We start from the raw sequence: 12512 nt of genomic DNA on the forward strand, positions 1-12512 counted from the left end.
ATGGAGAATGTTGCAAGACTTGCACAAGGTCAATGCTAGGATGACCCTAGTGGGTACACCCTAAAGGGGACTGCCTTGGATCCCTGCTATTCCCTCAGATTTGTTTCTTATAGTAATATACATTAAAATTTTTTTTCTATCCCTTTACAACCCCAAGATTGTGAAAAATTTGCTTTCTCTGTGCCTTCCACCAACTTTAAAACGCCTGATGAGAGGTATGAATGGATGTTTACCCCAAGGTATGGCCAATAGCCCAGCATTCTGCCAAAGCTATGTGAAGACCCTTTTGGGGCCTGCTCGCTTGTTGCCTACTAGCAACTGAAACAGCCTTCAGAACTAATTCACCTGGCTCCTCAACACCTGGACATCTTACATGAACTCCAGGATGCCCTGGACTGAGCCCAACTTTCCCGGTACAGGCCTAGTAAAGATCTTGAGTTATGGGTACTCTCTGGTGAGACCCTGATGACATCTTTCCTTTGCAGGACGGGAAGCCCCTTTAATGGGTGCATGCCTCTCTGGGAGGTGTACCGCAGGTTTGTACACCCATGGATCAACTGGCTGACCTGATTGAGAAAGGACGTGATGTAGCTCTGAGACATTATGGCATAGACCCTCTTAAAATTGTTATCCTCTATCGGCTTAGGGATTTTGAATGGCTCTGCAGAAATAATAACCGAGTAGCCATAGCCTTGGAAGGGAAATCTGGACTGTCATTATGGCCCTCATAAATGGGTGACCTCCTTTCACGCCCTCTGTTGGGATGCTCCCCAGCTCTTTGTCAGGGAGCCCTTAGTGAAAGCCTATAATGTTTTCACTGATGGGAGCAGATTTGGAGCTGCAGTGGTACTATACCCAGGGGCAGTTGAGAAACCAAAAAGATATGTCCATACTTGTGATGGCTCAGCTCAATTCAAGGAACTCATGGCCATTGCTTTAGCATTAACAAAGGTAAGTGAGCCCATGAATTTGTTTTCTGACAGTCTGTATGTAGTTAATCTTCTTCTAGGGCTATTAGGTTCTCATATCCAGCTGGATGGGCACCCCATTACTCCCTTGATGATTTAGACTCATATGCTCCTTAAGGAGAGAGAAGCCCCTATCTTCTTACAGCATCTTAGGGGGCACCAAGGATTGCCTGGGCTTTTATCCCAAGGCAATGCAGAGGCAGCAGGTACCGCCTCTGCAACAGCCAGGGGTAAACCCCAGGGGACTCAAGCCCAACTCCTTGTGGCAAACGGATGTCACACCCTATGCTCCTTTTGGAAAGCTTAAGTATATTTTTGTGTCCATTGACACATTCTCATGTGCCTGTTGAGCTACCACTCATACAGGAGAGAAGTCTAAACATGCTCAGTCTCATTTTCTCCAGTGCTTTGCAACCATCAAAACCTAAAACTTCAATTACAAATCAAAAAGGGGGAATAAGCCCCCACCAACAGTTGGGTATGGCCTTATTCACTATTAATGTTCTTAATTTTCAAAAAAATTAGTTGGAATCCCAGTTTCAGAAGCATTGGGGACGACAGGAGCAGAGACCTGAGGTATGTTACTGGGGCGCTGCCTGACTTGTTTTGAAGATCGTTGGATTGGATGCCTCCATAAGCTTTCATGGGCTCCTGCCTGCATGCATGCACTGACCTTTAAGCTGATTGGAGAACTATGAGGGCTGGGGGAATTATAAGCACCCTGCCCTGCTGCAATAAACGAGTTCCTGCTTGGCTAGATTCCCCGTTGCATCTGATTGTTCCTGGTGCTGGTGGAAGGACCCCATTACAGGACAATGGAGAGGCCCAGATCCATTGTTAACCATGGGTCAAGGCTTTGGCTGTGTCTACCCTACAGGAGATTCAAACCCCATATGGGCGGCTGAGAAAAACCTTAAGTGGGTAGGCCAGGATCCAACTGACTAGCATGATGGTCCATGGACAACAGTTCATGAGAAAAAATTCCTATCTTTATTTATATCCATCTGAGGTGAAGGACCCAGTTTCTTGGCTTCATTACCAGTCAGCCTCTTTGCCCTTTAATATCTTTCTCACAGAGGCAAGGAACAACTGGCTGATTGGAACACATGAGGAGGTTTTTGACCCTAGTGGGCTTGTGGCAGGAATCATTATGTTTGCTTTATTTCTCTTGATAATGCTTATCTTTAAGTATCTTTACCAGATAATTCAGCAACAGAGGACCCTTGGAACTGCCATGGCCCACCTCCTCATGATTATGGACTCCCCCAGGAATATACCCCCTCTGGTTGTCCATGCTTGGCTAACCGAGTTAGGCAGAGACTAAGACTATCACAGGCTGGCATTTTTAGCCAAGGATGGGTAAGATGTCCCATGACAAGCACTCCTAAGACAGGACATGCACATGGCCAGGTGCATGGTCCAATGATGGGCAAGGCTTGGTCAGAGGTGACACAACCTAAGACAGGCAAAAATGCATAAGATTAGAGGAAGGAGATAGCCATCTCTCCTCAGGGAGACGTCTATGAGATGGGTAACCCGTGAAATAAAGTCAGTCCAGCCTTATAAAATAAAAATAAAAGGGGGAGATGTGGGTCCCTAAAGGCCCTGCCTTGCCAAGATGGAGCCGAGAGGAAGTTACTGGGGTGCTGCCTGACTTGTTTTGAAGATCGTTGGATTGGATGCCTCCATAAGCTTTCATGGGCTCCTGCCTGCATGCATGCATTGACCTTTAAGCTGATTGGAGAACTATGAGGGGTGGGGGAATTATAAGCACCCTGCCCTGCTGCAATAAATGAGTTCCTGCTTGGCTAGATTCCCCGTTGCATCTGATTGTTCCTGGTGCTGGGGGCAGCCAGGGCTGGTGAACGGCGTGCTTACTCATCCTCAGTCATCCTTGTGCGAGGGTCACAGGCTCGAACCCCCTGCATGATCCAAGTACTTTACATGCACCACTTCAATTGTCCTAGTAAGTTGGAGATAAATTGCTATAGACTCATGATATCTTTAAGTCTTGATTAAGTTTAATTTCAACCCAGAGGGTACAAAATTAAACAGTGGGAATCTTAAGAGTTGTTAAAAACATTTTGATTGTTGATACCATTTTTTAAGAATACAGAATAACCTGAACTCCTATTTTAAGTAATAAATATATGATAGAAAACTAAAATCCAAAGCAAAAGAAAAAATACTGGAGAATATTCATCAGTCAGATAGCTTCAAGATTTTGAATGTATAGACAGAAGAGCCAAAGGGGTAAAAACCACTTTTACCAAATCTATATTCACCTTGGATCTTGTCAACATAAAAACAGGGTGCTTTATTTTATAAGAAACTCCTCATGAGAATCACCTACTCTAGCTACAAGAGACTTAACTTTGAGTCTACAATGCTTATTTTTGTGATGAAGTTATCTTTACTACATGTTAAAGAAGACTGAGTGCATCTTGTCAATCATATAATAACAACAGATCTTAGAATTAACTCAAGTGAGTAAAAGACCAAAATTCTTTTGTGATTAGAAGCATATCTGTTCTTTTACAACATTATTTAAATTTGAAACTGATGACAATTATATAAAGATTATCTGTATCAGACAATGTAAAATCTTGGTGTTTCCATGACATGAGCTTTTGCTGTTACATATCCCCCATTTTAGCAATGAGGCATCTGGGTTCTAAAGGGGTTTGGTGTGGGAGCCATAGGAATATGCTATTCAGAACTGTACCTGACTTCAGCTCTGCTCTGTATCCTGCTCTATGCTTGTTTGTACCCAGGCTTCAATTCTTGGTGCAGCCCCTCTTCTGGGAGACCCTGGACTCCTCTGGCAGAGGCTTTTGGTTTGAAGATGTCCCATGGCCTTGCTGGACCTGCCTAACATTGCCATTGCTTCCTTCTCACTCTCTGCATGTGTGCTGGGATCTGACTTCATTGCGATTTGGTGGCTCTTCCAGCTCACGTCTATTTACCCTCATGGGTGTTGAGCTTTTTAGAATCCCACTCATTTAATACAGGGATGACATCTGCAGGAAGCTTAGAAGGCAAACCTGGATAAACACAGGCAGGAACTTGCCCAAGGCCACATAGCAATAAAAGGGGGAAAAAAAAAGAAGGCTCATGTCAGGATTATACCAAACAGAGTGAAGAGTGGGAACCAAGATTGGATCAGTGGTTACTAAAAACAAAAAAATCTCATCTACATTTTCTTATGAGGAGGTTGATTGGATTGAGGTCAGTATCAAGGAATCTTAATTTAGAGTTAGGATAGCAAAACCGAACTTGGGGTATTCAGTCTTTATGAGTTCTCTTTGGGAAAGTATACATCTTTTAATATTTTAAAAAATATTTTATTTATTACTTTTATTTTATGTGTATGAGTTTATTGCCTGCATGTATATAAGTATACCACATGTGTTCAATGTCCACAGAGGTCAGAAGAGGGCATTAGATCATCTAGAACTGCAGTTATAGATGGTTGTTATCTGCCATGTAGATGCTGGGAACCAAACCTGGGTCTTCTGGAAGAGCAGCCAGTGCTCTTAACTGCTGAGCCATCTTTCCAGCACCCACATTTTGGTTTGCTTAAATCTCACACAATTTAAGCCAGGCATGGTAGCACACACCTTTAATCCCAGCCCTTGAGAGGCAGGCAGATAGATCTCTGTGAGTTCCAGGCCAGCCTGGTGTACACAGTGAGTTCCAGCCCATCTGGGGCTACAGGGAGACTCTGTCTCAAAAAGACAAACAAAACAAAACAAAATAGAAAACTCACACAATATAACTTTACTTGACCTTGCCATAATTGATTATAGAACTGTCATTTTGCTTTTAGAAGTTTGGAAACCTAGACAGGAAGGATGTTGAAGACAGGAGGGGGAGCTATTCATCTAACTGCTGTGCCTCCGGACAGCCCATGGAGCCAGAAGCAATGAGGGTTTAGTAGCTAGTTTCACTATTATGTCTTGCTCCTTAAAAATACCTTAGAGTTTGAAATAAATAGAGCCCAAGTTAGTCAAATTACAATGCATGTTGATTACCCAAGAATTCCAAGACAAAGGCCAACCAATTTTAGGCAAGGATAAGGTCAACAGAATCACTCAACAATGTGCTCTACAAATGTGCTCACCTACATTTTTGGTGTTCCTTCTAATAGGTGGTCATACTGGTCTGCAATCAGATTGTAGTTCCTTATTGTCTGTGTGGCCTTAGTCCACTAAGCCCTCTGAATCTCATGTTATCTACCCCAAGTAAAATAGGTAATTGTGAGGGTTAAAAGAAAGACAGTGAAAATAGAGAAAAAAGGCAGCAAAAGAAAGTAGAACTAAGGAAAGGATGAGAGAAAGGAAGGAAAGAAAAAAATGAAAGAAAAGAAGAGAGAGAGGAAGGAAGGACAGTTGGCTCTTGTTCTATTGCTTTCCCCCCTTCACATCCCTATTTTCCTCCGCACGAGCCCACACTGGTCTTCCCTGAATTCCTCAAACTGCTGAACCCATTGCTGCCCCAGAGCCTTTTATTTTGCTTGGAAAATCTTCCTTCTGTCTTTGTATGGTTTCCTCTTTCCCACTAGTCACCTCTCTGTTCACATGGCTCCTTGGGGTGGTCTTTTGGGCCTTTCCTATAAAATAGGGGTCATTCATCCATCCATCACTTTTTAGCCTAATTTAATTTTATTCATTACCCTCATTCTGAAAAGTGATTATATAACTTATATGTTTATACACTTGTTTCATGGACTCTCCCATTAGGCTGAAGGCTCTGAGAGGTTAGAGCTTTTAGTTTGCTTGCATGGCTGAATTCTTTCAGTCTAGAGGGCACTTGGCACTTGATAAAGGACCATTATATATGTTTGCCAGAAAAAGTAAATGAATGAACAACATTAATGGGCTTAGGCTCAAAGTGATTTTTATAAACATTAGTTTCTTCCCATTCTGAAGTTTCAATGAAAGACTACCCATGATTTTTAGCTTAATGGTTTTCCAAGAATATGTGCATTTTAAAAAGGATGTCAGGTTCCCAGGAGTTTGTAGGACTCTGTTTCCATGTGGTCATGCATCTCTTCCCTGGCTCTTACAATCTTTCCACCCCCCTCTTCTGTGATGGTCCCTGAGCCTTGAGAGGGTGAAGTTTAATAATGGGGTCCATGGGATGGAGAGATGGCTCAGCAGTAACAAGAGCACTGACTGCTCTTACAGAGGACCCGGGCTTGATTCCTAGCACGCACATGGTGGCTACAAGCCATCCTTAACTCCAGTTCCAGAGGAACCCGAAGCCTTCTTCTGACCTCCGCAGCATTGCATGACACAGGTGCACTCACATACATGCAGGCAATACACTTGTACACATAAAATAAAAATAATAATAAAATATTAAAAACAATGAAAAGGAGGGATGAGGTCTGGGGTGAGAGTGGTTCCATCCCTACCTTTGCCCTTACCAGCTTTGTGCCCTAGTTCCTTCAAAGTTAAGGTGGGGAGAGAGATAATAATGGGGTCCTGTCCAATGACCATCACTCAGCAGACTCTTGGCCTCTACACTTTGGCCATTTGTGACATTTTGTGTTCCTCACCCTCTGCTGCATGAGGGAGCTTCATTATTGAGAACTGAGAGATTCATTAGTGTCTTCTTTATTCCTGTTCTATGTTCCATGAGTCTTAGGTGTAGAGGTTGCATTGTAGATGTATCACTTAGGCCTAGAGCTGATCTTCCTAAAATAAAGGACTCTAGATAGGCTGACTAGACTCAGTGGATAGACTTGCAGTGGGGAACGGCTGGGAACACTGACAACACCATGGGCCTTAAACAGGGATGACAGAGTATATGGGCTCTAATGGGGGAGAGGGGGAGAACTATGGGAGGGTGACAGTGGGGACGGGGGTATAAAGATGATTAAGATTGTTTGAGATGCTCTGTATGAAATACACAAAAAATTCAATTAAAAAAAAAGATTTATAAAAAAGGATGTCAGGAGAGACATTCCATGAGCCAGTCAGTAGACTGTTAGTTGTTGGTGGTTTCTCCCAATGTCCTATGACCTGGGCCTACTATTTCAGCTGGGTGTTTACCCTTGTCCCTGTCCCTCAGTGTTTAGATATGGCAGGATGAAACATGATAAAGATATTGATGATGCTGAATTTCAACTGATCCTGGAAACAGTGAAGGTTGAGAAATCCTTCCATTCTGTATTTTGTACCACACTTGATGCAAAAATGATCTTTTTTTCCTGTGACTTAGAACTAAGTTTCATAAGTGCTTTCCTTATTTACCTATGGGAAGTCCAGACATACAGTCTCCAAATTCTCATTTTTTTTCGTATGTAATTAGCTGAGCTTTTGTCTCCACCAATCAAGGGGATCAAAATGTTTGTTAACTGTACCATGGTCCTTGCCTTCTCTCTTTCTCCAAGGCCCATGAACTCTGCCTCATTTTGTCCCACATTCTACCCCCTTTGAGAATAAGCAAGCCTCAGGCTAAAATATTCTCTGGTCTTCTGTGTAATCACGCTACCCATCCTACTTCCCCATGTCTGCTTCTTCCAGCCTCATTAATGACACTATAAAATAACCCCTTCTCTTGAGATTCCTGTAGGTCTTAAACTCATAGCACTCCTTACTGTGTAAGTTCCCATCCTCTGGTTGCAATAGACTCTTCTCCTTTCCTTTCCTTACTGCAATACACAGAATAAATTCTCTCCTTATTACTCCTGGATTTGTTTTTATTTAGCCAAAAAAAAAAAAAAATGATGCTTTCTGATGGCGGGGGTAGGGGGATGGCTTGGGGCAGACACTAACCAGTCATAATCCTACTTTTGGATTTTCCCTTTGGAGCATATTTTCTATTTCTTCATCCCCATTGCCTCTGCCCATCTGAGGCACTTGCCAAGCGTCTGCTCTTGCCCGGGTCACTGAATGACAAGCTCACTGACCTCCTCATACTTGTTTTTGTTCCTCCCTAGTTTCCACTCTACAACCAAAGTGATGATCCTAAAAAGCAAATGGGAGCAGGTTCCTGCACAGTGTCTACTGTGTTGTGGGTACAATTCAGAATTTTTGCTGTGCATATTTTCTCTTTCCTCTATTCCATTTAAACAGGGAGCTCTGGCCTTCCTGGCTTCAGGGGAGGTTTGTGGCATGGCTCCCTGTATTTTTGTTTTTATTTTTCCAAAAACCCATAGAAAAGGTTCTATGAGGTATTCTGGCAGCAGAGGTCAGAAGGAGTGTCAGGGAGGGAACTTGGCAATGAATTTTGTCCCTGGGGCAGAAGGGAGTGGGCAAGAATACAGTAAAAGCCTCTGTTGGGAAGAAGTGACAGTGTTTGGAGACTTCCAATATCCCCAGGGGATCTGAAATGAACTCCACAGAATTGAGCACCCGATCAAAGCCAAGGGCAGCAGGTAGCACTGTGTCAGTTCCAAGAGCAAAATGGAGTCATAAAAGCATCATGTAGTCTAGTGGCACTTAACTCCATATGAATTTCACTCCCTCTGTCTAGAATACGAGCTGTGATTTAAATCAACATGAGCATGCCATGTCCTGTCAAGTGTGTCAAAGGCAAGTCCTGTTGGGAGAGATGCTTGTCCGCTGAGATAAGCAGAAAGACTGCTTAGATCTGGGCAGTTTATGAGGAGTTTTGTGTTCCAGTTCCCCAAAGGAGACTGCAGCTGGAAAAATAAATCCACAGGATTACCTGCAGCACATAAGCCTTAGATCTTCTTGGAGCTGAACCTTCCACAGCATCATTTTCCTGGGCTTTTCTTTCAGATGACTGTCTTTGGGGTTGGGTGCCCATTTGTTTCAGGTTTTTTTTTTTTTTTTTTTTAACTTTTCCAACTTTAGTTGTTTCTTCAGGCACATCTCCACTTTGAGGCTGTGGCAACCTCACATCTGATGCTTCTGCCTGTAGCTTGAGGTTCCGCTGCTGCAGCTTGAGGTTTGGCTTCTCCATCATCTTATGCAGAAGTTGCTTCTGCAGGTGCGACATGTTGCCTGACCAGATTGCCCAGTCTGCACTCTGTGGCTGACATTGCTTTCAAAACTGATTTTTATGATATATCTACATCTTTAAATGAAGGTTCCATACTTAATTCAAGTATTTAGTATATGTCAAAAATCCTCTTTGCTTAAATTTATATGGCGTGCGCCACCATGCCCGGCTGTTTCAGGTTTTTATTATTGTCTGTCTCAAAACTTTTAATGCTTTTTGGGCATGAATTTTGAACACGTCTAGCATTATTCATATGACATGTTTCCTTTTTAATATGATTTTGCCTGGAAGACTGCTCTGTTTTTGACATGCATGCATGCACTTTTTGCACAGAAGACTGGCAAAAATAAAGTGCGCCACCATGCCCGGCTGTTTCAGGTTTTTATTATTGTCTGTCTCAAAACTTTTAATGCTTTTTGGGCATGAATTTTGAACACGTCTAGCATTATTCATATGACATGTTTCCTTTTTAATATGATTTTGCCTGGAAGACTGCTCTGTTTTTGACATGCATGCATGCACTTTTTGCACAGAAGACTGGCAAAAATAAAGCAATGCTTTGTAGTTTCATGATCAGCATACTGGTGTTTGGCAGTCTGCTCACATGTACTTGCTTGTGTTATGCAATGATTTGTATTTGTTCTTTTGTATTAGTATTGCTCAAATAAATGAGTTGTATCATAGCATTTTTACACATATATGCAATTACTTTTACAGTCTTCATACCCTTTTTGAGGATTTATTATATTTTTTTTTCAGGATTCTTTTTCTACCAGAAACAGAACAAAAAATCATTGATTTATTTAGCCTCCTACATTGAGCATCGATTCCTATACTTATATTCTAAAACTAGGAAGTATATTGGTTACTTTTCTGTTGCTGTGGTAAAATACCATGACAAGAAGCAACTTAAGGAAGGAAATTTATTTTGGTTTAATGTTCCAGAGGGCTAGAGCCATAATGGTGGCAGAGACACTGCAGCAGGCAAGCATGGTGACAGGACCAGGAAGCTGAGGATTGAATCTTTATATGCAGGAAGCAGAGGGAATGAACTGTAATGGGTCAAGGCTATAAACAGTCAAAGCACCCCCTCCCCTATGCCATACTTTCTCCAGTAAGACTTCACATTCTGAAAGTTCCATAACCACCCAAACAGCACGTTAACTGGGAACCAAGTGTTCAAACATTTGAGCCAAATGGGGGGCATTTTACATTCGGATCACCACAGCAAATTAAATAGCTTGATCAGATTCCAAAGCAACAAAAATTATCTTTTAAGCTGAAAATTATAAATGCTTCAACTCAGAGTACACAAAAGGCAGCTATGCCATCAACTAATGAAATCATGATAATTCACAGACACGTAGATATTTCAATGTATGTGATGAAATTTAACAGAATTTTTCTTTGGCTTCTCAGTGGTCTCCCATCCACTGAAATAAAAGATTATTATGATGTCTCATTACTTTAAATAGCCACATATTTGTAAATGGCTGACAGTCTACTTTTTTTTTTTACTGGCATCAAACATGGAATTTAATAGAATTTGGCAAACTCAGAATTTAATTAAATACTCAGAAGACTATAGCTAGCACTTAATTTTATGCCAAAATTACATTAAAGTTGTGCTTGGATTAACATTTTTATAAAAATTAAGCTGTTTTTTATTAATCAATTGAGAGTTGCAATTTGGCCCATCAATTGTGTGGAGTGTTTGGAGAGAGTTGAATGTGAAAGAATGCATTGTAATGACAAGAGAAACATTCCTGGGCGGTTAGAGTTCTGTCCCTAAATGAAACCCTACTGATGATTTTCTCCTTAAAGAGCTTCTAAGGCCTCTAAGATCATTTGCTCATGGCTGCCATTCTATGCCAAGTCATGTATAATCAAGGGGTATACCTTCAGATTTCAGCTTCAGAAAGTAATGCGCTTACCTAGTCGCACAGAGACAATGGCTGAATTGTTTTTTGAAAGCCTAGACCCCCAGCATTGATCTCCTGAAGTTCTAGATAAAACACTTACATCTTGAGTATTATTGCATAGGAAGGTTTCAGGTGATTATTGATATTATTGAAGAGTTTTGTGTTTTCTTAGAATTGTATGAGGCCTTCCCATCCATTTTCCATTTTCCTCAATTCTCTACCAGATATTTTCATGAGGTACAAAACAAGGTACTCATTCAGCTGTGCATGAATGGAAGCCCATTTCCTTAGTTATCTGGCTACTAGATAGGAATTGATATGACAATTTAACTAAATAAATCAAGATTTGTCTTAGATGTGGCTTTAAGAAAAAATTAACTCTTCTCAAGGAAAAGTTCTGTGCATGTATTGTAGTGTCAACTTATTTCAGCTGGACAACATTTCCCAGAACTTTCTTCACAAAACAGCTTTGTGTTGGTTGTGGGTCACAAGAGACATTTGCACATAATTTGGAAGATGGAACATAAGCAGCAGTCACATTATTTTTGTATTTAGATGACTGGGCAGGTCACTCGAATGGCATTGGATCTGCCATCTCATCTCGGCATGGGCAACAGGACATCACTCGTTCCCACCAGTCTTCTTATGGTTTCTATTCCTGGATGAAGTGCATTTTCTCCTTCTGTAGGTTACTGCCATTAATGAAGTCAGAGGATGGGAGGCTGTAGGATGCCAACACAGGTCATTGCTGTCCTTCACAAATATCTTTCCTCCTTGAATGTTCTACTTACTGCCCTCAGCCCAGCAACAGTGATGAAAATATCAGCAGAAAGCAAACTTATTTTTCTAGTTCCTTTGATTACATGTGGTCAAATCTTTGCAACAATCTCCTATTGAAAACTTAACCTCCTCTTGGATTTACTTTTCTGATGAAAATGTAACTCATACAATTTGTATTTATTTTGGTGTGCAAGACTGTAGTTAGAATTTCTTTTCCTAAGAAAGTCTAGCTTACAAGGAGTTACAAACTACAGGTTTGTGTGGACACAGTATGTCTGCTGATAAAGTGAAAATATCTGAATATAACAAGTAAAAGCCTAGCCAATTTTGATGACTTTCAAGACTTATTTCCTATGAAGTTATGAACTAGTTCCTATGAACTAATCTGATACCAGTTTTAGCAGAGACTAATACAGTAGGAATAGGAGCTTTCAACTGAATTTGTGTTAGATATAACTTAAAATTTTAAAATTTGTTTTAATTTTATGTGCATGAGTGTTTTGCCTGCATGTATGCAAATGTACCACGTGCATGCAAACCCATGAAGACCAGAAGAGGGAGTTGAATCCCCTGGAACTGGGGTTTCAGCTGTTGTTAGCCACCATGTGAGTACTGGGAATCAATCCTTGGTCCTCTCAAGAGCAGCCAGTGATCTTAACAACTGAGCCATCTCTCTAGCCTCATATATAACTTTATTTTTTTTAATATATTTTTTGTTTTTTGAGACAGGGTCTCCCTATAGCCACAGCTGACCTGGAACTCACTATGTAGACCAGGCTGACCTTGATCTCACAGAGATCCACTTGCCTCTGCCTCTCGAATGCTGGAATTAAAGGCATGCCAGGCTCTTTGTTATAACTTTTTA

General features: G+C 41.3%; 1 protein-coding gene across 1 annotated transcript in view; it reads right to left on the reverse strand.

Annotated features, from left to right (window-relative positions):
• The window catches only part of LOC103726699 (protein PRRC2C-like), a 66094-nt gene extending 57152 nt beyond the window's left edge, over nucleotides 1-8942 (reverse strand). The window contains 1 exon segment of the mRNA XM_008824308.1: nucleotides 8649-8942. Within this exon segment, the coding sequence (XP_008822530.1) occupies nucleotides 8649-8942 (294 nt within the window).
• Nucleotides 8943-12512: the final 3570 nt, after the last annotated feature.

Source organism: Nannospalax galili, unplaced genomic scaffold (genome assembly GCF_000622305.1).
Source record: "Nannospalax galili isolate Female #2095 unplaced genomic scaffold, S.galili_v1.0 scaffold227, whole genome shotgun sequence".
In the NCBI taxonomy this organism is placed as follows: Eukaryota; Metazoa; Chordata; class Mammalia; order Rodentia; family Spalacidae; genus Nannospalax; species Nannospalax galili.